The sequence below is a fragment of the Aspergillus ambiguus genome (genome assembly GCF_047715705.1).
Source record: "Aspergillus ambiguus strain CBS 117.58 unplaced genomic scaffold BDV59scaffold_9, whole genome shotgun sequence".
Lineage (NCBI taxonomy): Eukaryota > Fungi > Ascomycota > Eurotiomycetes > Eurotiales > Aspergillaceae > Aspergillus > Aspergillus ambiguus.
In genome coordinates, this window is record NW_027395522.1 from 679,110 (window position 1) to 698,517 (window position 19,408).

Genomic DNA, 19,408 nt, shown 5'->3' on the forward strand with positions numbered 1-19,408 from the left:
GGTCATGATACTACAACTGTTCGCCTATACTTATCTTAACTGGATTCCAGAATAATGAACTGGGCAGTCTCCCTTCTATGAAAATCCAGCCATTTATTCCGTCTGAGGCAGAGCTACCAAGCCTACTAACCCATGAAGTATATTAAAAGTGCTGATTGACTTGAAAATATTCGAAACTATTCGAAACTATTCGATTAACTAGACTGCCTAGTAATCGATTACCGATTCTATTCCAATGTGTGCTACAACAGATTGACTGAAATTTGAAAAAGCATATTAGCTGATGTACGGCGAACCTTACGTACATTAGCAACCGTTGTGCTACAAGAGACGCAGCATGATACAAGACAGTATTATCTTCTCATCCACTATTATTAGCCCGACCGTTTCCACTTTTGCACATTTTATGAACCAGCGTACGCTGAATGGTATAGGGCTGTGCCTATTTAGGCTGACAGCACCCCCAACATCCCTATAACGGATTAGAATCCTGCAAACCCCTCGGAATGCTTGAAACATACGTCAATACCTGTAGGAGCCTACGTCATGGTAGTGAACTCAGTAGCTTCCTAGTCCCAATACCTGTGTAGAAAACTTACCTCGCCGTCTTTACAACTCGGTGGTTCAGGCCGACATTGGTCTGTGCAGAACCCCCCCGCTCGAGCAGGCGCTATTATCAGAAGAATAGCAAGGAAGAGGAGTGCGATATCGGTGTTTGTCCGCATCGTTTCCTTTGGATTGTGTGTCGAATAATCGAGAAAAGCCTTCTCCGCGCTGGTTGAAAATCCTACCTAGTAACGATAGAATCTGGAGCCATTTTATATAGTCCTTTCCAGGAGACGGTGAATGTGGCGGGGTGGATGGGTAAGACGGTCACTATCCCTCGCATCATTTGTAGGCTACCGGTGAGACAGTCAGGAATGTGGCCAGATCCTCTTCGAGTTCAGCCTCATCCTCATGTTGCAATTTCTATTGGGACTTGTGCGTTGAAAACCAGTCGGTGTACTCTTAAACCCTTCCCTTTCTGATGGGTTTTATGTTTTCCGATCCTAGAAATTATGGGAACCTTTTGTGCCGTTATAAAACGCATGCAAGGAAATTACAGTCAGGAGACTATTCTTGCATTCAGGCGCGTCTGTTGCACCTGACGGAAAACAAGCCGATTGAGACGGCGTGAGGGATATACGATGAATTATCATATAAGAGAAACTCCTGCATGGCATAGTCACCAGATCATGCATCATATCATTTAATATAAATGACGCACCTCGGCTATTAAGTCCTAACATGATCGACCTGAGGCTCTACATTCCTTTTACCATATTCGGCTGCACCAGGGCCAAGAATTCTCCGCGAAATTCCTGGTCAAGGCAGAAAAAGTATGTGCTGTCAATTGGAAGGCGACCAAATTCTCCTCTTGCTCTTGACTAAAATTAGGAAAGTTCAGTGGCACGCTTCTCCCAGGCCCAGTTAGTATCCTGCATGGCGAAAAAATCTTCGATGGAAGTTTGCAAACTTACGTTCTTCCCATCGATTAGCTCCTCCACGATTTGTACTATTCAGTTATCTACTTCGTTGTCCTTCATCGGTCAGAATTATTCTTGTGCCTAACGAAGGTTGTGAAAGTGCCATAAACTTCATGTACCTAATGTACCAAATATATATCTATATTCTACATTTTTGTGGACTGACATGGATTACCTGACTCGAGTAATCACTTAGCCATTGTAAATCCCGATATGGGCTCTCATCAAGCGAGCCTTGGCCAGTGAACTACGGAAATCGATAATGTGCAAGCGGTTGCTGTGAAACAGCTGTGCCATATTGAGGCCGAACCCCAAGGACAGGGCGTTGTCTGGTGATTGGGTTTGTAGCCCATATTTATCCTACCAGGTGAACCAGATGTCGATCAGCTGGAAAGAATCTACGTGAGAACCCCGAGACGCATAGAGTTGGATTGCGGGGATCTCATCACATTCGATTGCCGTTGTATCCCGCTCAGCGACAGATAACCATCTGTTTAGAAGACTCGGATATGTGTCTCTGGAATAGAGGCAGGGGGTTCCTTTAAAGACAGGTTACCACTTCCCAGAAGGGGAGATAAAGAGACCAGTAAGCACTGCTAGTGCTGTTTAACGTGTTTTCATAGTGTACTGGATACTCCTCGTTTGACATTTCGATTGATAATACAAAAATGGCCCATTAATCAGGCAGATAAGGACATGCGAGATTACTCGGTGGCTTTATTTTTGCGCTTGCAAGAATATTGGTGGGTCTACAAAAATCAGGCTAGATATAGCACGTATATATAGGATAGGGCCTCAAGATTTTTTGATAGGCATACCACATGACGACGCGGAGCAAGGAGAATTACTGGGGCTCCAGATTCCAGAAAAAGGTGCTTACAACGGCTTCCTGAAGCAGCATTTAACTTGGTCATACGCAATAGTTTATCACGCTTGAGTGATTCCCTATAATTAAAGGACATGAATGGCTCTTCTTTCACACAGCGTCTGCACTGGGCGAGGAGTGGATTAAAATTCATAGAGAGGCCGGTGCACATCGCGTGTTTCCACCAAGAGTCTTGTAGCATTCCAATGCTTCCGAGGCCTCTCCATCTAGCCCCGTAATATTTTGCACATCTCACATGCCAGCAGAGGAGAAGATTTGTCTATCTACAAGGGATGGATCTTTTGTTCCTGCGATACGCTGCAATGATCCTGCCGGGTCTCTGGGAGGGATCATCAGAATCATGGGAGCTACCCAGTAGCTTGGCAGATTATTTGCCCTCATGGCTCTCCATTTATGAAACGTCTGCCCCCTCTTTTTATATCTCTGTATTCGACTGACACAACCCGTGACGCGATGGAGATTGCTAAGGAGTACGCTACTGTGATAACATGCACACAAGACGACTCCTCGCCATATGCGTCTGTCCGAAACCCTGAAGGAAAGCTCTGTGAAGAAGAGCTTCTACCTCCGGTTGATAGAGGTAAGCAGGCGTGGCTGCTTTTGGCTGCCTGTTTTGTTCTAGAAGCTGTTGGATGGGGTAAGTTTTCAGCATTGGGAATGATATTACTTGAATATTAAGGTCTGTTGGGTAGGCTTTCCCACAACGTTTGGTGTTTTTCAGAGTCACTACAGAAACGATCCTGTCTTCGAAGGATCCCATGATATTGCTGTTATAGGAACATGTTCGACGGTAAGACGATTAATTAGGTGTGTCTCTGCCTTCTAACGTTCCCAGGGTATATCATATTTGACCTGCCCCCTCGTGATGATAGGCATGCTGCTCTTCCCACGCACACAACGATGGATATCAACAGTTGGGGTCATGATCATGTCATTGTCATTGGCCCTGGGCTCTTTTTCTACGTCTATCTCCCAATTAATACTGTCACAGGGGGTGGCATATGGTGTTGGATGCGCGGTAGCCAATGCGCCTTCAGTCTTCTTTGTGCCAGACTGGTTTGTGAAAAGAAAGGGACTGGCATATGGAATTATATGGGTAAGCCCTTCGTCTTATTTACACTGAAATCTAACTAACCTCCGCAGAGTGGCTCCGCTCTTACGGGTGCTACCCTCCCTGTGTGTTTCGAGACACTTATAACGCGTTTTGGCTGGAAAAACAGTCTTCGTGTCGCCTCAGTAGCCATATTCATCGCCTCCATCATTTTACTCCCTTACCACAAGCCCCGAACTCCGTCGAGGAAGTACACCATTCGTCAGATCGACCTCAGCTTCCAGCTCAACCACCTATATATCATACATCAATTGGGAAATACTATTCAAGCATTGGGGTTCTTCATCCCAAGCATTTTCTTGACATCCCATGCCAACTCCATAGGAGCAAATGGCATATTGTCCTCCTTGGTACTGACAATTTTTAATGTGGCAAGTATTTTCGGTTGCATAATGCAGGGTTACCTAGTGGACCATTATCCTGTCTCGAACTGTCTCCTAGGGGTATCTGCTGGGGCCACATTCTCGGTGTTCCTAATCTGGGGATTCTCCACTAGTCTAGCACCTTTGTACATATTTGCTATCCTATATGGCCTTTCCGCCGGGGGTTTCTCAGCCACTTGGTCGTCTGTCACGAATGAGATAGTTGACAGTCACAAAACAGCTGATATCCGGCTAGTTTTTGGCCTCATGGAAGCTGGAAGAGGTGTTGGAAACGTGGCTAGTGGGCCTTTGAGCGAGGCTCTTCTGCGTGCTGGCCGCTCTTTGGAAGGACAGGCACGGGGTGCATATGGCAGTCAGTTCGGTTTTCTAGTTGTCTTCACCGGATTGACAGCCATGTATGGTGGGATTGGGTTTTTTGTGAGGCTCCTAAGATGAGCTTGGTGTGGTGCGATAATACGAAGTTCTGTGCTATTATCTGGCCATAGAATAGCGGCGGACGAACATAGTTAAAACTCCGCATCGAACAGTGAGTGCCTCTTGGTAGTGTCTCATATCTGCTCCCGAATTTTCTCTGCCCATGTCTTTCTGATGGATGTCTCCGAGGAATAATTGTGTAAACAACCAGTGTCTAGATCGGCCTCTAGAGGATGGACGAATGACGTCTGGTAGAAAACTTTGTGTCCGAAATAGAGAACCACAAACACAATGGGACAGATGTAGGCGACGAAGAAATCAGAGACATTGAAAGCAGGGATCCATGCGGTAAACCCCTGGGTGAGAATGATTAGAATGTTGAAGAAGAGGCCATAGTATGCGATATATGGCTGGCAAGCCGCCTTATATGGGAGAGTACTCCGGGATTTGCCACGGGCCTTCAAGGCTCGCATGAATGCGAGGTGGCTGGCGTTGATCGATGCCCAGCAGATAAAGCCAGCTACTCCTGATATGTTGACAAGCCAGTTAAAGACCTGGCCGCTGGAATTGGAAACATTCATGAACCCGAGTAGTCCAAATAGTGCAGTGAATATAACGCTAATGTAGGGAACACCATGTTTCGACACCCAGCCGAAGAAGGGAGGAGCAAACCCTTGTTCAGATAGACCTAGGAGGACTCGACTGCCGCTATACACGTTAGAATTAGCTGCTGAGATGACAACCGTTAGAAGCACTGCGTTAATCAAGGATGGTAGGACCTTCACTCCCGCTAAGTTGGCGGCAATTACCATCGGCGAGGCCGATGCGTCCGACGCATCTGTGACCAACCTGGGGTCGTTGTATGGAACTAGCAAGCCAATAAAGAATATGGTCAACACGAAGAAGACAACAATGCGGATAAATGTCTTGCGGACAGCTGATGGGACGGTTTTCTCTGGATTCTCTGTCTCGCCAGCAGCTACTCCGACCAGTTCTGTCCCTTGATAGCTGAACCCAGCGGTGAGCAGCGTGGAATAGAAGCCCACAAATTTGGCGGTGGAGTCTGAGGACGTAATAAGATATGGAGCGAATGCCCCTGGACTTTTCCACGTATCGAATCCGAGATACCCCTGTTTCCCAGCTCCGGCGTCTATGCAAATAGCAAAGATCATGAAGCCCAACACGGTGAGCACCTTGATCATTGACAACCAGAACTCCATCTCTCCGTAGAACCCAACTGGCAGGAGGTTTAAAAGAGTGATTAGAACCCAGAATATGGCGATGAAGATTGCAATGGACAAATCGCTATCCCAGTATTGGATTATCAGGCCAGTTGCCGTTAATTCCACAGCGTAGGTCGACGCCCAATTAAACCAGTATATCCATCCCATCGCAAAGCCTAGACTTGGGTCGATAAGTCTCGCGGACATTGAGGCGAAAGAACCCGCAATTGGAATATATGTTCCAACTTCGCACATGGAAATCATTACCGAGTACACGATGGAACCGACGAAGGCAAATGCAATAAGAGAACCGGCAGGTCCGGCATGAGCTAAAGCCGTTCCGCTCCCAATAAAGAGACCTGTTCCAATTGTTCCCCCTGTTGTGAATTAATGTCAGTACCGAATGTAAAGGGTAAGAATTAATCCTGACCTATGGCAATCATCTGTAGATGTCTGCTCTTCAAGTTCCGCTTCAGTTCCTTCGGCGGTTCATCGTTCCTTCTTTCTTCCTCCACAGTCTTCTCATCGATAAAGGGTGACCAGAGATTCTTCTTCGTTTTCTTCAGGTCTACGGTGATCGTGCCTCCTTTGGTTCTCTCGTGTGACTTTCTTGGCACTGCAAATTCGGCCATCTGTGGCACAGGAGCAACCTCGTCATGGGCCATGTTGGCCGAACCGTACATGGAGCGCTCTAGAGGGCAGATCTGGTATTTTTGTTTCGTGAGAAGCAAGAACCGATCAAATCTTTTTTGGGGTGACCTGAACGCTCATGACGGACACTCCCCGACAAAAAAAAAGGGAAGCGGAGCCTATTAGGTAAAGAAAAACTTCGGCAGGCAAGAAAAGGAAAGACCACACGACTAGAGATGGGCCCTAGAAATCAGCGTGGCCCTCATAAAGAAGAATTATCTCCTAATAGTATCACTAAGACGGCGTTATTAAGTGCAATAACTTCTACTTTACTTGCCTTGATCCTTCCTAAAGAACTGAACGGAGGCTTGGCACACCGATCCTTGGCAAGATAAACATAAGTCTTGTTCCAAAACACTTTTTTTTGCACGGAGTACGCAATATGTCTGGCCTTGGAAACGCTGGAAACATTACGTTATAACTATTAATTTTACCCTTTGACGACTGTAGCCGATTAGTCAAGAAAAGATGATAGTTACTAGTTAGAGGGGGTGTGTTTAGGATATCACCAAGCTTTTGCCTTTTTCTTTTTCTTTTGCTTTTTTTCTTTTCTTTTCTTTTTTTTCCCTCTGGCCGTCCCGCGGCTATTCTCCGGACCCATTCGATACCCACAGTTTGGGAAGAGTTACAGTTAGCAGTTTTCCATTTAAAATGCAGTCGGACTATGCACTGCACTGCGTAGAGTTGTTGAAATTAGCTAGAAGGATGTAGTCAGAAGTATATCCGAATATGCCCTGCTATCGGATAGGTATGCCTATGTACATATATCGCGGCCGTTGCCTATTGAATCCGGGCTTAGCTCGTCCCCATGCCCAGAGAGGCCTCAAAAAGGAGGGCTTCACCCACCCCACTGGGACGTTAATTTACTACCTACCTACCTATTGAATCCGGTAAACGGCAGAAGCAACATTGAAATATGCTTCATACCCAACCTCATCAGGCCCCTCCTGGATATCATAGTGATAATGTCCCCCTTGACGACCTCCATCCAATTCAAAACAGTGTGTATGCTCCATCCTCAAACCCAGCCCTTGTGGGTCTGAACTGTGCAGGACCGTCAAACAGACAATGGGAGCATCGAAGACATGGTATGTTATCCATTCCTTCTCCATAAACTCCCTGCTAGGGAAGGGCAACTTGTCCTCAGGCGGGAAATCTGGCATAATGTGAAATTTGGCTTTCCCAGTTTTCAGAAGAAACACACCCCCAAGACTGATTGGTCTATTATCTCCGTATGCCTCATGCAGACCATGGCGGATACAGTCGGTGAAGTTATGTTTGCCTTTCCGACAACCTGCCGTAATCTTCAACACAGGCCCCTTTTCGCCCTTGCAACCGAACAAATTCGCCATCAAAGCGCAGCTCGTACTGAGTGTAGTTTCGCACGTACTAGAGCCATCATGGTTCATTTTGACAATGCGATTTTTATTTACTAGGAACGATCGCGTTGTTTTCCTGGAATCAGTATTGTCACTGTGTCGCTGCCAGGACAGGTTCGCAGCAAACTCAGCGTTTTGCCCGATGTCTTGGAAGGGAGCGGCTCCGGCACCAATTAATAGCCCTTCATCGGTTGACATGTTCATTTTTTCTGCGAGCGAGAGGAGAGAATACTTGGCATTTAGGTTGGGACGGGGAAAAAGGTTTTCTCTAGCTCCAATGTCGCCGATGCATGCGTTCCCGCACAATCCCGGCGCTGCCAGATTGAACGGCCGCTGGCGAAGGTCTGGACACTGTACGACACTGGCAGCCGCCGTCGAAAAGTTCTTCTGTAGAGACCTTTCAATAACAGCTGCCAGCTCTTCCAACGCCGGTGGATGCCGAGAATGCCGTGTAACTGTCATGATGAATGAAGGGTGAAAGTTGTAAGGTTCAGCCACGAGGAGATATGTATGCGGGGTTGAAATACCACAACCCTTGGCCATTGCCGGGACGCCAGCGGTAACTAAGGCCCGAAATTAGCCGAAGAAGGTACTGAAGACATACAGTTCGATCCCAATCACTGCTGGGTGAATTATGCAGCCTGCCCTTTAGATCGCTCTCAGGAATACATAACCAGAACTGCCGGGGAATTTTCCGTCAGTCTGTAATGGATTGATTGAGGAGATTATGGTTTTGGAATGCAGGCACCGTTGATTATCGCTAACCAATGCCAACAGGAAAAGAGAGAGAATCTTGAAATGATACGATAAAACGCCAACAACGCAAGACGAGCAGAAAGTGTGATCGCCTGTTCCACTCGTTACAGATCTGCCGAATTTCCCTGACAGATCGCGATTGGTTGTAGGCAGTACTGTGTAGTATCAATATCCTGGATGGACGGAAGCGCGGAGAGTGGGGCAGCGCAGAGTGCTGGGTGGGCCAACCGATGGTACTGCGTACGCCGTACGTAGTACGATGTAGCAGTTGATCTGTCCTTAATTAGTTGACAAGCCTTGAGATATATACATGTGCCATAGAGAATGGAAGCTCCCTGTTTGGTCGATCCTCCTTTTTCCTTCGGCCTGTCTTCAGCGACGAGCTTCCAACTATACTATGGCGCGTGCTTTGATGATATGATGAAAACCACCATGAATCTTAGCATAGTTATCGGCACATATCTGGGTGGAACCCCATAAATCAAGGCAGATACCGATGCAGCGAAAAGTAGAAAGTCTTGGCTGAGCTGGCCCTGTCACAGTATACCTCAACATAAAACTGAAAAGGATAGTTTCTACGGGCACTGTGCATGTATCGGCCAGTCTTGGTTCTTTAAGAAATGCAGTCTTCAATTGGGCGCTTGAATGGTCTCCTTCAACGGCCCTATCCGAGGTACGTACATATGTCAGGCGGGCGTATCAAGGGTAAGCACTAGCCACCGCAAAGTCTAATCTGATTGACTCCCGCTCTAGCTTACTTTCTGGGTCCGTATTACCCCGCGGGAGTTTATAAAGGGATTCGTGGCCATTCTGGGAGACAGTTTTGGAGCCAGGCATGCTTGGTTCGACAACTTTTAGCGCAAACGAAGCCTAGCAATATGGGTTTCGTCGAAGATATCGACTATGACTACATAATATGTGGGTGAGTACATATCCCATGAGAGATTGGAGTTGAATAGAAAACTGATCAATTGCGAAATAACTAGAGGGGGTACATCAGGATGCGTTGTCGCCGGCCGTTTGGCAGAGAATCCTGATGTCAAAGTCCTGGTCATCGAGGCGGGCCAGCATAACAAAGACCTGGAAAATGTACACATGGCGGGGGGGTATGTGCTACAGATGACCTGTTTGTTACGATATTCTGAATGACATTAGATGGTCAAATAACTTCGACTCCGAAACCGATTGGAACGTCATCACTTGCCCCATGAAAGGTATCAATAATCGACAGGTCAAGCTTAGCCGGGGTCGATTTCTGGGGGGGTGCAGTGGATGTAATGGTACCTTGTGTATCCGAGGTTCCAGACAAGATTATGATGATTGGAATCTTGAGGGATGGAGCGGTGAGGAATTCTTTGCGGCCATGAAAAAGGTATGTTATTGAACTCATGCTATGGAGTAGCTTGCCTCTGATGGTTGGCCATGATTAGACAGAGACCTTCCATGGGAAGGACTGGTTCGAAGCAGATATGGAGAGTCATGGTTTCGACGGTCCCCTTCATACGGAGCCACACGATCTTGCCCCTATCGCTAATTTAATTATGGACTCGTTCGTCTCCCAAGGATTGCCACTCCATCATGACATGTTTAGTACAGGAGATGTCTCTCACGGCTGTGGGCATGTGCCACGCACCGTCCACGGCGGAATTCGTACAACTGCAGCCGATTTCATCACGAATGACCATCATAGAAACAATATCACGATTCAGACCGATACCACGGTTGATCGCGTTATTCTAGAGGAAGCCCCCGATGGGCTGCGGGCGACAGGCGTTGTCGCCCAGTTACCTGATGGATCCACCCAAACCTTTTTTACGACAAAAGAGGTCATTATATCAGGCGGTGCGTATTGTAGTCCCGCAATTCTTATGCGCTCTGGCATTGGCCCCTGCGAGGAGCTTGCCAAATTCAACATTGACTGCAAAGTGGACCTACCGGGAGTGGGTAAGAACTTGATGGACCATCTAGTACCGTATTTCCCTTGAAGTTTGCCTTTTTCTCGTCTAACACCGAATAAACAGATTGTATTTATGTTCTATGAGACAGAAAAGGAAGGGCTGACAAACGATTGGCACGTCTATCATGGTGACAATATGGCGAAGACATATTTGCAATGGAAGGAGCATAAAACCGGGTTCCTTTCCACCTTCCCCTTCGGCTGTTTTGCTTTTGCCCGAATAGACGAAAGGTTAAAAGATGAACCCATGTGGCGGGATGCTCCTCGTGAGCTAGGACGTGATCCCATGGGCCTGACCCCAATGCAGCCCAATGTGGAATTCTTCACCACTGAATGCTATGGTGGTCCAAAGCAGTATACCGATTTTCCCATCGAAAACAAACACGTATTTTCCATGATTGCGGAGCTCTTTGCCCCGAAATCCCGAGGAACTGTGACCCTTGCATCCAATGACCCTATGAAACCCCCAGTCGTGGATTGCAATTATCTGGCGGACCCAATGGATCTCCTAGTTCTGACGGAGGCCTGTCGCTTTGGTAATGAGATCATCATGGATGGCTCTGGGACTAAAAACATTGTGAAGGGTGCATGGCCTCCAAATTTAACCCATCACACTTACAGGTCCCGGGAGGAATGGATCCCCTATGTCAAGGAGCATGCGACTACCTGTATGCTTATGGAATTAATATGCCCTTGGTAGAGTCATACTGATATATAAAACAGGTTATCATGCTGCTGGTACATGCGCGATGGGCAAGAATGACAACTCGATGGCAGTTTTGGATAACAGATTGAGGGTCAGGGGTATCCAGGGCTTGCGTGTCGCTGACTGTTCTGTAATGCCCACCCTTCATGGGGGACATACGCAGATGCCTGCCTATGGCATCGGAGAGAGATGTGCCGATTTCATTAAGGATACCTGGTAGTACAACTTTGCCAACTTTATACATTCGAAAATCTAACTCTATTCTTCTCTCTTGTTGTCGGATTAGGACAACGCCTCACACATAGCATGGGCCTCCATTGGATCAATACTGTCATCAGGCTATGCTGTGACTATCTGTATCTGTCTTTTAAACGGCCGTTGTTCTGTCATTGTCCGGTTATTCGCGATTGTACACGAATTTATTCATTACTCTCACCAAAGGGAAATACATTTTCTCTATATGGATATAATACTCGCTAAAGTCAAAACCGACCACCAAAAATCAGACATAGGCCGCCTCGAATCCAGCAGAGATCGGCATTACAGCGAATATGTCCTTTAAGCCTGCGCGGCAGCGAACTCGGGGCAGAACGGATAGTCAAGATAGCCCTCGTCCTGGAGAGGGGTGTAGAAGGTATCCCGGTCGTATTTCTGAAGAGCAATGGCGTGTTTGATACGAAACGGCAGATCTGGGTTAGAGATGAAGTGACGGCCAAACACGACAGCGACATCGTTGTTCTTGTACTGCTCATCCACCGCCTCGCGGCAGTTCTCTGGGTTATAACCACCAGCGACCAGCACGGGTGAGGTCTTCCCCCAAATATCGAGCACGAATTCCAATCCTTCACCCTTCTCACAGTCGATATTGTTGATGACACGGGATTCGACCACGTGGAGATAAGCCAGATTCAGCTCCTTGAGCCTCTCGATCAGATATGAAAATTGGGGGACTGGATCAGCCATCTTCATTCCCTGCCAGGTATTCCAAGGACTGAGACGGAAAGCAACGCGGTCTGCGCCAACTGCATCAACCAAAGCCTTGGCCACCTCAACAGCGAAGCGGGCGCGGTTCGGAACGCTACCACCCCAACTGTCAGTGCGTTGGTTTGTGACATCCTGGGTGAACTGATCGACCAGATATCCATTGGCACCGTGGACTTCGACGCCGTCAAAGCCAGCAGCGATCGCGTTCTTTCCAGCATTGGCGAAGTCCGCGATGAAGCCCTTGATCTGGTCCTCCGTCAATTCTTTGGGGGGAACACCATCCTCCTCCATAGGGATCGCGCTGGGGGCGGACACCTCAAAGTTTCCGTACTTCTGGAGGGTCGGGCCATGAGCGGCTCGGCCCAGAGCGATCAATTGGCAATAGATATGGCTGCCCTTAGCGTGGACAGCATCGGTGACCTTCTTCCACGCCTGGACATGCTCCTCGTTCCAGATGGCAGGCCCATGCGGCATGCCCGCACCGGCAGGAGAAACTTGGTTTGCTTCAGCAATCAGCAGGGTGCCGGGCACAGAAGCGCGCTGCTCGTAGTATTTGGTGACATTGGGAAGAGGAAGGTTGTCCTCTGTGTTTCGGAACCGGGTCAACGGGGCCATCACCACGCGGTGCTGGAGCTCCACCCGGCCGACCTGGAGAGGTTCAAAAAGCTTGCTAGAAGAAGGCATGATAACGAGTGTTCCGTTAATGAATAATTGCGTACGACGACGGGACGGAGAGGTGGAATGGTGATATAAGGCAGCAACGGGGGAGAAGATTTCAGGAGACAAGCTGCATAAGAGCTCAGCATTTCGAAAGGACGACTTTAGTAGGCATAACTAAATCAGTGGCGGATTTGTCAGCCCCTCCTCTCCTGCCCCTCTTGAAGGCGTACTAAAAGTGATAGGCCAATTGCGTTTTGTGGCGGTTGGGGAAAAACGGTTCGGGGTGGATCTAGGACTCTGCGCCGAGCCACACGACTTAACAGCCGTCTCGGGCGGACCACGGAAGAGGGGGGGAAAGGGGGCGATTGACATGGAACTCGGTATTCAATTCGTTCCTTAACAGCTGTCACGCAAATCTTCTCATCTTACTTAATCACCGTCAAATTGAGGACCTGAAAAGGAACACAGCCCCTATAGAATCCTCCGTCCGAGCCAGGGGCACCTGCGAAAAGGACTTATACTCCATCCTACCCGATTGGGCCTGATAAGCATGATCCAATCAATTATGGAAGCGTCTGGACGGCCCACGTGGCTATTAGACCGCCTTTTTTGATTTGGAATTATGCCGGCAGAACACCCGGCAGAAGCCTGTAGAAAGTTGGACCGCGCGCAACTCACTCATTAAAAGTACGGACTCTATAAATCGATAATTTGGCCTCTCTGAAAGCGACACTTTAGAAGACGTATCTTTCGACCAATTAGAAGCCGGCCTTACACACTGAAAATCGACTGCATCTCCTGCGGAACGCCTCTTGCGTGCGTGCCTGCCTGCGTCCGCGGCCACCTGCTTGAATACTCGCCTCAACAATCTCATACCTGGAGGGGTCTCGTTTAAGATGCGTGGATGGCCCCAACGCGTCGCAATGTATGTTGATTTACACAGTCTGACACGTGATATTAGGCCTAATTCGGAAGGCGGAGAAAAGCACGGTGATAGTTGCGTGCAGGTCCCTGTCCGGAACTCAACTGGCAGTTCCAAACTTGGTTGTGCCTCGTTGTTTCTTAATAAACTTACCCAATAGTACCTGGCCCTCTAACAATATCGACCCGAAATGTACTCCGTGTTCTTTCCGATATTCGTGTGGAGAGCAAACCTTTTAATGGCGGGGTTCCCATCATTTTGATTAATGACAGCTGTGTGCCATGCTGCAAGAAAATATCTTGTTCAGGCTGGTTATTTTATCTAGGTATCTGCAATTCATACCTAGGGGAGTTCTTACCCACCATAATTGGTTTCAGAAAATGCGAAGTTGACTGTCGATGTTTTCACACTGCTGCGGTGCCGAAGAAACAATTTCTAGCATAGAGAGAGTCAGGACATTACGTGACCGTGGTGGCGTTAAACTTAGCGCCGGTCTATGATCGAACATCCGGTGTCCGTGGCCACTGGGCTATCTAACTAATGGAAGATATAATTGAGGGGCGATACTACAGTCTATCGGACAGTTGAGGTACGCAGGCTTAACCGAAACCTTGATATCGCTTGCACGCCGCTCATCCTAAGAAGAGGGATTATATCAAGTCTCCGATGGAATTAAGCGAAGCGTGTTAGACTACTTGATTCGAAGAGAGAATTCTTTCTTTCGTGGCGGACCAAGACGATAGTATTCTAGTCTTGTGGCTTGCCTCTTGTAGATCAAGATTACCCCGATTACGTATTCCTCTGCGTGTGCATTAGCCAAACAGCGATCTGAAAAGGGCGTGGCTACTTCAAAAGTAACATCAACATATGAAGGCTGATTCACGATGTTCAATTGAAGTCAAAATTTTGTAGGTTCGACTCGATGCGATAAGGGGAACAGACACTACAGATATATGGAAAATATATTTATAGTGAAACACGAAAACGAACCAGATGATTATATCTCCTACTAGATTTCGCTTAGAAATTGGACTAGTGCCAGTATAAGCAAGACCATTCTGTCGACACCGTTTATCTGGGTCACTTTTAACGTCAGCTATCTCATCGACAACCATTGCGAGATGAGGTCGTAGTCCTCCGGTGAGGGCTAGACCCTATGGACATCCCATATATTGCTGCTGGCGTTTTGATATTGCTACAGGTCTGGCTTGAGGACAATTATCGGATCAGATTGATCATTCTGTTTGGCTTTCCCGAGCTAGGATGTGTTCTCGTATTCAGAAGTCTACAGTACTATCACGTAAGGTTCTCTATATGATATGGGGGCGGTTAGTATGATGACTCCGAAACAGAGAATCCGTGGTTATCGTTGTAGAGGCGGTCTCTTTAGCCTGTGCTTCGTCCGTGCCAATAACCAAAGGATCGAAATCTAAATCTGTTATAGGAATCCCAGAAATTCCAGTACACACTCCGATCGTATTTTAAGCAAGTAGGAATAGATTCAACCCATGACTGTAATTTCCTTATGCACAATACGGCGACATCCCACGTTCTATTCGGATCCCGAGAAAGCATAACAGAGACCGAATTTCTGTCCACCACACCCGTCGCCGAATCGAACATTCCTACAGGAAACCGACATCCACCAGCCTCGGCTGTTCGACTCGTTTCCTCCCCGTTGTTTTCCGCTGAGCGTGGGGGTTCGCTCAACAACCGCCCCGTGGGGGTCATTTGCGGGGAAGGCTATACTAAATCGGTCAAGATTACTACGCCGTATAGTAGGACCGAAGGTCTGATGCCCCGTTTAACAGGGAAGAGATTTGCATAGATTGGCCAGATGTATTCCCCGGACTGCGAGTTCCTCCGCTTCAATAGTTACTCTCTGACGACATGAAAATTGCGTGGGGGTGCTAAATCATTTGCTTGTGGCTTATTTATCTATATACTCCTGCACCCAGTTACAGTCTGCACAGGGTTACTGTTCCCTTCTAACAGTCGTACGAAAGAGGATCTGAATTTTTTCGAACCGTTCAGTGTTGCGACGATGGACCCTAACGACAGTGGTGTTACCCCTGATGAGGACCACAGGATAACAAAGCAGGATCTAGATGCTATCCATGTTGTCCGTGTGCCGTTAACAGAGGATGACAGCAAACGAATTCGACGTAAGACCGATAGTGTGATTCTCCTTATTCTTATCTGGGTCTATTTCCTTCAGATCCTGGACAAGACTGTCCTTGGTTATGGTGCCACGTTTGGACTGAAAGAAGACGCTCGGCTCACTGGAAACCAGTATTCTCTGGTCGGCTCCATATCCCCTATTGCACAGCTAGCCTGGCAGCCCTTTTCTTCCTTTCTGATTGTCAAAGTACCTCATCGAATTTTGATGCCGACATTGGTCCTTGGGTGGGGTATCTCTCAGGCATGTATGGCGGCGTGTCACAGCTTCTCGGGGTTGATGGCCACACGTTTCTTCCTGGGACTGTTCGAAGCTGGGTGTCTCCCATTATTCAGCATCATTACAAGTCAGTGGTACCGACGCGCTGAGCAGCCACTGCGTGTGGCAGCGTGGTATAGTACAAATGGCCTGGCCACTATTATTGCGGCAATATTGTCATATGGATTTGGGCATATCCAGTCGGGCTTGTTAAAGGAATGGCAAATGTATGTATTTTCCTACTGTTTGAGCGTCAAATGAGAGGCTAAAGGCGGTTTTGAATAGCATCTTCTTGTTCGCTGGGCTTCTAACCATCGTATCGGCACCAGTGGCATACTGGCGATTGGATAACGATATCGCGTCGGCTAGGTTTCTGACCGACCAGGAGAAGCTTCAGGGGATGGAGCGTCTGCGTGCCAACCAGACCGGCGCAGGCAACCGGGAATTTAAAATGAGCCAGGTATTCGAAGCTGGTCTGGAGCCCAAGACGTACCTATGGATCGGCATGGCTTTCCTATTGAACGTGGGCGCGTCCGTCACAAACGTGTTCGGTCCTCTGATTCTCTCAGGCCTGGGCTTCGACAAATACCAAACGACTTTATTGAATATGCCGTTTGGGGCCATGCAGTTTATTGTTATCCTTCTTGCCAGCTACCTGGCACAGAAAGCTCGTCTGAAAGCTGCCATCCTGGCCAGTTTCATGCTCCCGGTCGTTGCCGGTCTCGTTATGTTGCATGTTCTTCCTCGCATGAAATCCGTGCAAGGTGCTTTGATGGCCGGTTATTACCTCTTGGCTTTCTTGTTCGGAGGAAACCCGCTCATCGTTGTCTGGATTGTTGGGAATACGGCAGGCACAACTAAGAAATCTATCGTCATGAGCCTGTACAATGCCGCTACTTCGGCAGGTAATATAGTCGGACCGCTCCTGTTCAATGAAGCCGACGCGCCCGCGTACAAGCCTGGACTGCGGGCCTGCCTTGGTATCTTCGTGGCGCTGGTAGCGATAGTTTTAGTCCAATGGGCCAATCTATTCGTTCTCAACAAAATGCAGGAAAGGCGTCGAGTGCGGAATGGAAAGCCTGCGAAGCTTGTGGATCGCTCCATGCAGACACACTTCCAGGAGGCTGGGGAAGAAGCGGCGGTTGAAGGTGGAGGTGGAGACAACGAGGTGGGCAATAATGCCTTCATGGACCTCACTGATCGCGAGAACGATGAGTTTGTGTATATTTACTGAGTTTTCATGTCAAATGAAGTCGATTTTGAAGCCTTTCATTTTTTAGGAACATTAGATACACTTATGACGGAGCCAGCTGTCCCAAAAAAGGACAGTGTTATACCTAGATACAACTAAGAACACGCTGCGAAAGGAAGACACCCAAAGCAGCCGAAATACTATCCCGGGCGCCGTGGATCCCGATCAGACTTCTGTACCAATGATTTTTCGAATATTTAGCAACTCCGCATAGGATAGGCGCAGACTGGGAAGCTGTAGCTATTGATCATGAATGACACGGTCGAATCGGAGTGAAAGAGTTGTAGACGCATCAGTGGGCAGTGGAATAGGCATGATATGACTAAGTGCTTCGACCCCATCGCGATAGCTGGAGACCAACCGAGATCTCTTATTAATATCCCATTTAAAGAGCCGTGTTGGCTATTAATAGAAAGATTGAATCCACGACAAGGCTGAATGAAATCGGGACCAAAGAATTTGCCGAACCGGGGGTGGCAAGAGTACGTACTATGAACCGTTCAGAAGAAGTATGATCGCCGACAGTCCTGGAAACCCCTCTTGGTTTTTCCTTTGCCCCAGACGGTGGACGACGGATGCAATAATAGATGTATACCCCGTATCTGACAACTTGCCAGTCGCATAACTAGATATCAGTATTGCGTATTCAGTGAAGTGGAGAGTCGGTGAGAAACATGAACTGTCCGTGTGGGGTCTTCATGGTTGAACCCTCAACAGAGATGGGAGAAATCCTCCCCTGCAGCAGTTTTTCATGCGATGCAGCGGTTGACCCTGATCCCTTTTTTTTTTTCCTTTTTCTTTTTTTGGGTACGTCCTCTAAAAATTCCCATCGACTTTTCGACTAAAAAGGTATCTGCTCTGGGCAATCAGTGGGCCGACTAGATTTATCGGAGACTGTTGAAACAAGTTGGGGCCTTTGCCCGAATTTTGCACCCGATTCGTCTTTGTTGTTGGAGGAGCCAAATCCTGAACTCTGGAAATGTAGCTTGGGGGCCGATCGCTGATCCACATATGGTTATCGGTCCCATGGAATGAATTTGTTTCGATTTGCCGGTGCTAGATGGTTGCGAAGAAACACAATTTACATCAGTATCAAAGGCGAGAAGTAGCCTGAACGATGAAGGGGATTAATATCGAATGATGTAGAATGAGATCATGTAGCGGACTGGCTAAGACATATTCTCGGAGGAATGCCCGAGATGCAGGCAAGTGAGACATGCGGAGCCCATGCTCCCGGAGACGTTGAGATGATGATCCTGGATAGGATCCCGACTCAAACGTCATTCAGTCGCACAATCGAGTATAAATACCCCTCTCTGTACCCCGGCTCACGGTTATCCGATTCATCTGGTCATTTACAAATTCCCAAGATGAAATTCTCCTTAGCTGCTGTGTCTTCCTTCGTCGCCGCCTCAATTGCGGCCACTCTGCCCGAGGCTTTCACCCTAGTTGGAGAGGGTGGCAACACTGTCCTTACCGACGGAAGTACGTATTTCTCTCAATAGTTCATGTTGGACGAGCGGTAACTAACTGCTATGTAGCCCACGCCATCATCAGCCACAATGTCACCGATGCTACGACCTATCCTATCCTCGTCCGTAAGTTTCCCTGACTATTCTATACCACCTATTTTGCGACCAATAGATTTTAAGCCACAGTATAGTTCACTCTAGCCAGAGCCAGGTGACCTATACCCGTCAAGGCTCTCCCCCCACCGCGTGGCAGAACCTCTACGTTATCAAGGATGGAGTGAAGCCTATCGCTATGACTATCCCTCATTCTGGAGCTACTCCCAACGGTGCTCTTCTGAGCGGATTTGGTATGACAGATGACGGCTATTTCACCTTTAATGGTAAGCAGGCTTTTGCCGTCGATCCCAATGCTGGTGACCGCCAGAAGATCTACTATCTCGGTGGCGACAGTCAGTACCAACAGGCGCCTTTGTGGGTGAAGGAGTGCAAGGGATGCTAGACTGGGGACACCTGATCTGTGTTTTTACAAACGATGACAATATGGGTAGATTGCTAGGATGACTGTACATATCCATATGCTCTTGTAGCACGTAGCTCCTAGTATCTCATAAGGGCCCTCGCCGCCTCCCTCCCTCGTAGGAGAACAACAT

At 48.0% G+C, this 19,408-nt stretch overlaps 8 protein-coding genes across 8 annotated transcripts; 5 read left to right on the top strand and 3 right to left on the bottom strand.

The window, feature by feature from the left end:
• Nucleotides 1-2,865: 2,865 nt before the first annotated feature.
• BDV59DRAFT_192310 (putative MFS monocarboxylate transporter) lies at nt 2,866-4,341 on the top strand (the record flags this gene model as incomplete). Its single annotated transcript, XM_073692027.1, has 4 exons — nt 2,866-3,049; nt 3,105-3,202; nt 3,248-3,508; nt 3,556-4,341. The coding sequence occupies 4 exons, from the start codon at nt 2,866-2,868 to the stop codon at nt 4,339-4,341; spliced, it is 1,329 nt and encodes a 442-aa protein (XP_073549680.1).
• A 113-nt stretch (nt 4,342-4,454) lies between these two features.
• BDV59DRAFT_200701 (putative amino acid permease (Can1)) lies at nt 4,455-6,208 on the bottom strand (the record flags this gene model as incomplete). Its single annotated transcript, XM_073693640.1, has 2 exons — nt 4,455-5,920; nt 5,974-6,208. The coding sequence occupies 2 exons, from the start codon at nt 6,206-6,208 to the stop codon at nt 4,455-4,457; spliced, it is 1,701 nt and encodes a 566-aa protein (XP_073549681.1).
• Nucleotides 6,209-7,002: 794 nt separating this feature from the next.
• On the bottom strand, nt 7,003-7,531 carry BDV59DRAFT_175271 (uncharacterized protein). The gene has a single exon (XM_073689225.1). It carries the CDS (start codon nt 7,394-7,396, stop codon nt 7,112-7,114), a length of 285 nt encoding a protein of 94 aa, XP_073549682.1. The 5' UTR covers nt 7,397-7,531; the 3' UTR covers nt 7,003-7,111.
• A 74-nt stretch (nt 7,532-7,605) lies between these two features.
• Nucleotides 7,606-8,113, top strand: BDV59DRAFT_175272 (uncharacterized protein). Its single transcript, XM_073689226.1, has one exon. It carries the CDS (start codon nt 7,650-7,652, stop codon nt 8,088-8,090), a length of 441 nt encoding a protein of 146 aa, XP_073549683.1. The 5' UTR covers nt 7,606-7,649; the 3' UTR covers nt 8,091-8,113.
• A 1,065-nt stretch (nt 8,114-9,178) lies between these two features.
• On the top strand, nt 9,179-11,288 carry BDV59DRAFT_175273 (GMC family oxidoreductase). Its single transcript, XM_073689227.1, has 6 exons — nt 9,179-9,290; nt 9,355-9,474; nt 9,524-9,740; nt 9,799-10,335; nt 10,390-10,993; nt 11,049-11,288. The coding sequence occupies exons 1-6, from the start codon at nt 9,247-9,249 to the stop codon at nt 11,249-11,251; spliced, it is 1,725 nt and encodes a 574-aa protein (XP_073549684.1). The 5' UTR covers nt 9,179-9,246; the 3' UTR covers nt 11,252-11,288.
• A 1-nt stretch (nt 11,289) lies between these two features.
• On the bottom strand, nt 11,290-12,928 carry BDV59DRAFT_175275 (alkene reductase). The gene has a single exon (XM_073689228.1). The coding sequence runs from the start codon at nt 12,697-12,699 to the stop codon at nt 11,590-11,592; it is 1,110 nt and encodes a 369-aa protein (XP_073549685.1). The 5' UTR covers nt 12,700-12,928; the 3' UTR covers nt 11,290-11,589.
• Nucleotides 12,929-15,641: 2,713 nt separating this feature from the next.
• On the top strand, nt 15,642-17,268 carry BDV59DRAFT_192314 (putative MFS transporter; the record flags this gene model as incomplete). Its single annotated transcript, XM_073692028.1, has 2 exons — nt 15,642-16,261; nt 16,320-17,268. The coding sequence occupies 2 exons, from the start codon at nt 15,642-15,644 to the stop codon at nt 17,266-17,268; spliced, it is 1,569 nt and encodes a 522-aa protein (XP_073549686.1).
• Nucleotides 17,269-18,553: 1,285 nt separating this feature from the next.
• On the top strand, nt 18,554-19,391 carry BDV59DRAFT_175277 (uncharacterized protein). Its single transcript, XM_073689229.1, has 3 exons — nt 18,554-18,771; nt 18,828-18,884; nt 18,950-19,391. The coding sequence occupies exons 1-3, from the start codon at nt 18,657-18,659 to the stop codon at nt 19,255-19,257; spliced, it is 480 nt and encodes a 159-aa protein (XP_073549687.1). The 5' UTR covers nt 18,554-18,656; the 3' UTR covers nt 19,258-19,391.
• The last annotated feature ends 17 nt before the right edge of the window (nt 19,392-19,408 follow it).

Bases quoted from the DNA above. Each gene is read 5' to 3' on its own strand.
- BDV59DRAFT_175271 (XM_073689225.1), bottom strand. From the start codon at position 7,396: ATGCCAGATTTCCCGCCTGAGGACAAGTTGCCCTTCCCTAGCAGGGAG.
- BDV59DRAFT_175272 (XM_073689226.1), top strand. From the start codon at position 7,650: ATGCGATTTTTATTTACTAGGAACGATCGCGTTGTTTTCCTGGAATCA.
- BDV59DRAFT_175273 (XM_073689227.1), top strand. From the start codon at position 9,247: ATGGGTTTCGTCGAAGATATCGACTATGACTACATAATATGTGG. The intron at 9,291-9,354 runs GTGAGTACATAT...CGAAATAACTAG, and splicing joins TATGACTACATAATATGTGG to AGGGGGTACATCAGGATGCG. The intron at 9,475-9,523 runs GTATGTGCTACA...GAATGACATTAG, and splicing joins AATGTACACATGGCGGGGGG to ATGGTCAAATAACTTCGACT.
- BDV59DRAFT_175275 (XM_073689228.1), bottom strand. From the start codon at position 12,699: ATGCCTTCTTCTAGCAAGCTTTTTGAACCTCTCCAGGTCGGCCGGGTG.
- BDV59DRAFT_175277 (XM_073689229.1), top strand. From the start codon at position 18,657: ATGAAATTCTCCTTAGCTGCTGTGTCTTCCTTCGTCGCCGCCTCAATT. The intron at 18,772-18,827 runs GTACGTATTTCT...ACTGCTATGTAG, and splicing joins CACTGTCCTTACCGACGGAA to CCCACGCCATCATCAGCCAC. The intron at 18,885-18,949 runs GTAAGTTTCCCT...GCCACAGTATAG, and splicing joins GACCTATCCTATCCTCGTCC to TTCACTCTAGCCAGAGCCAG.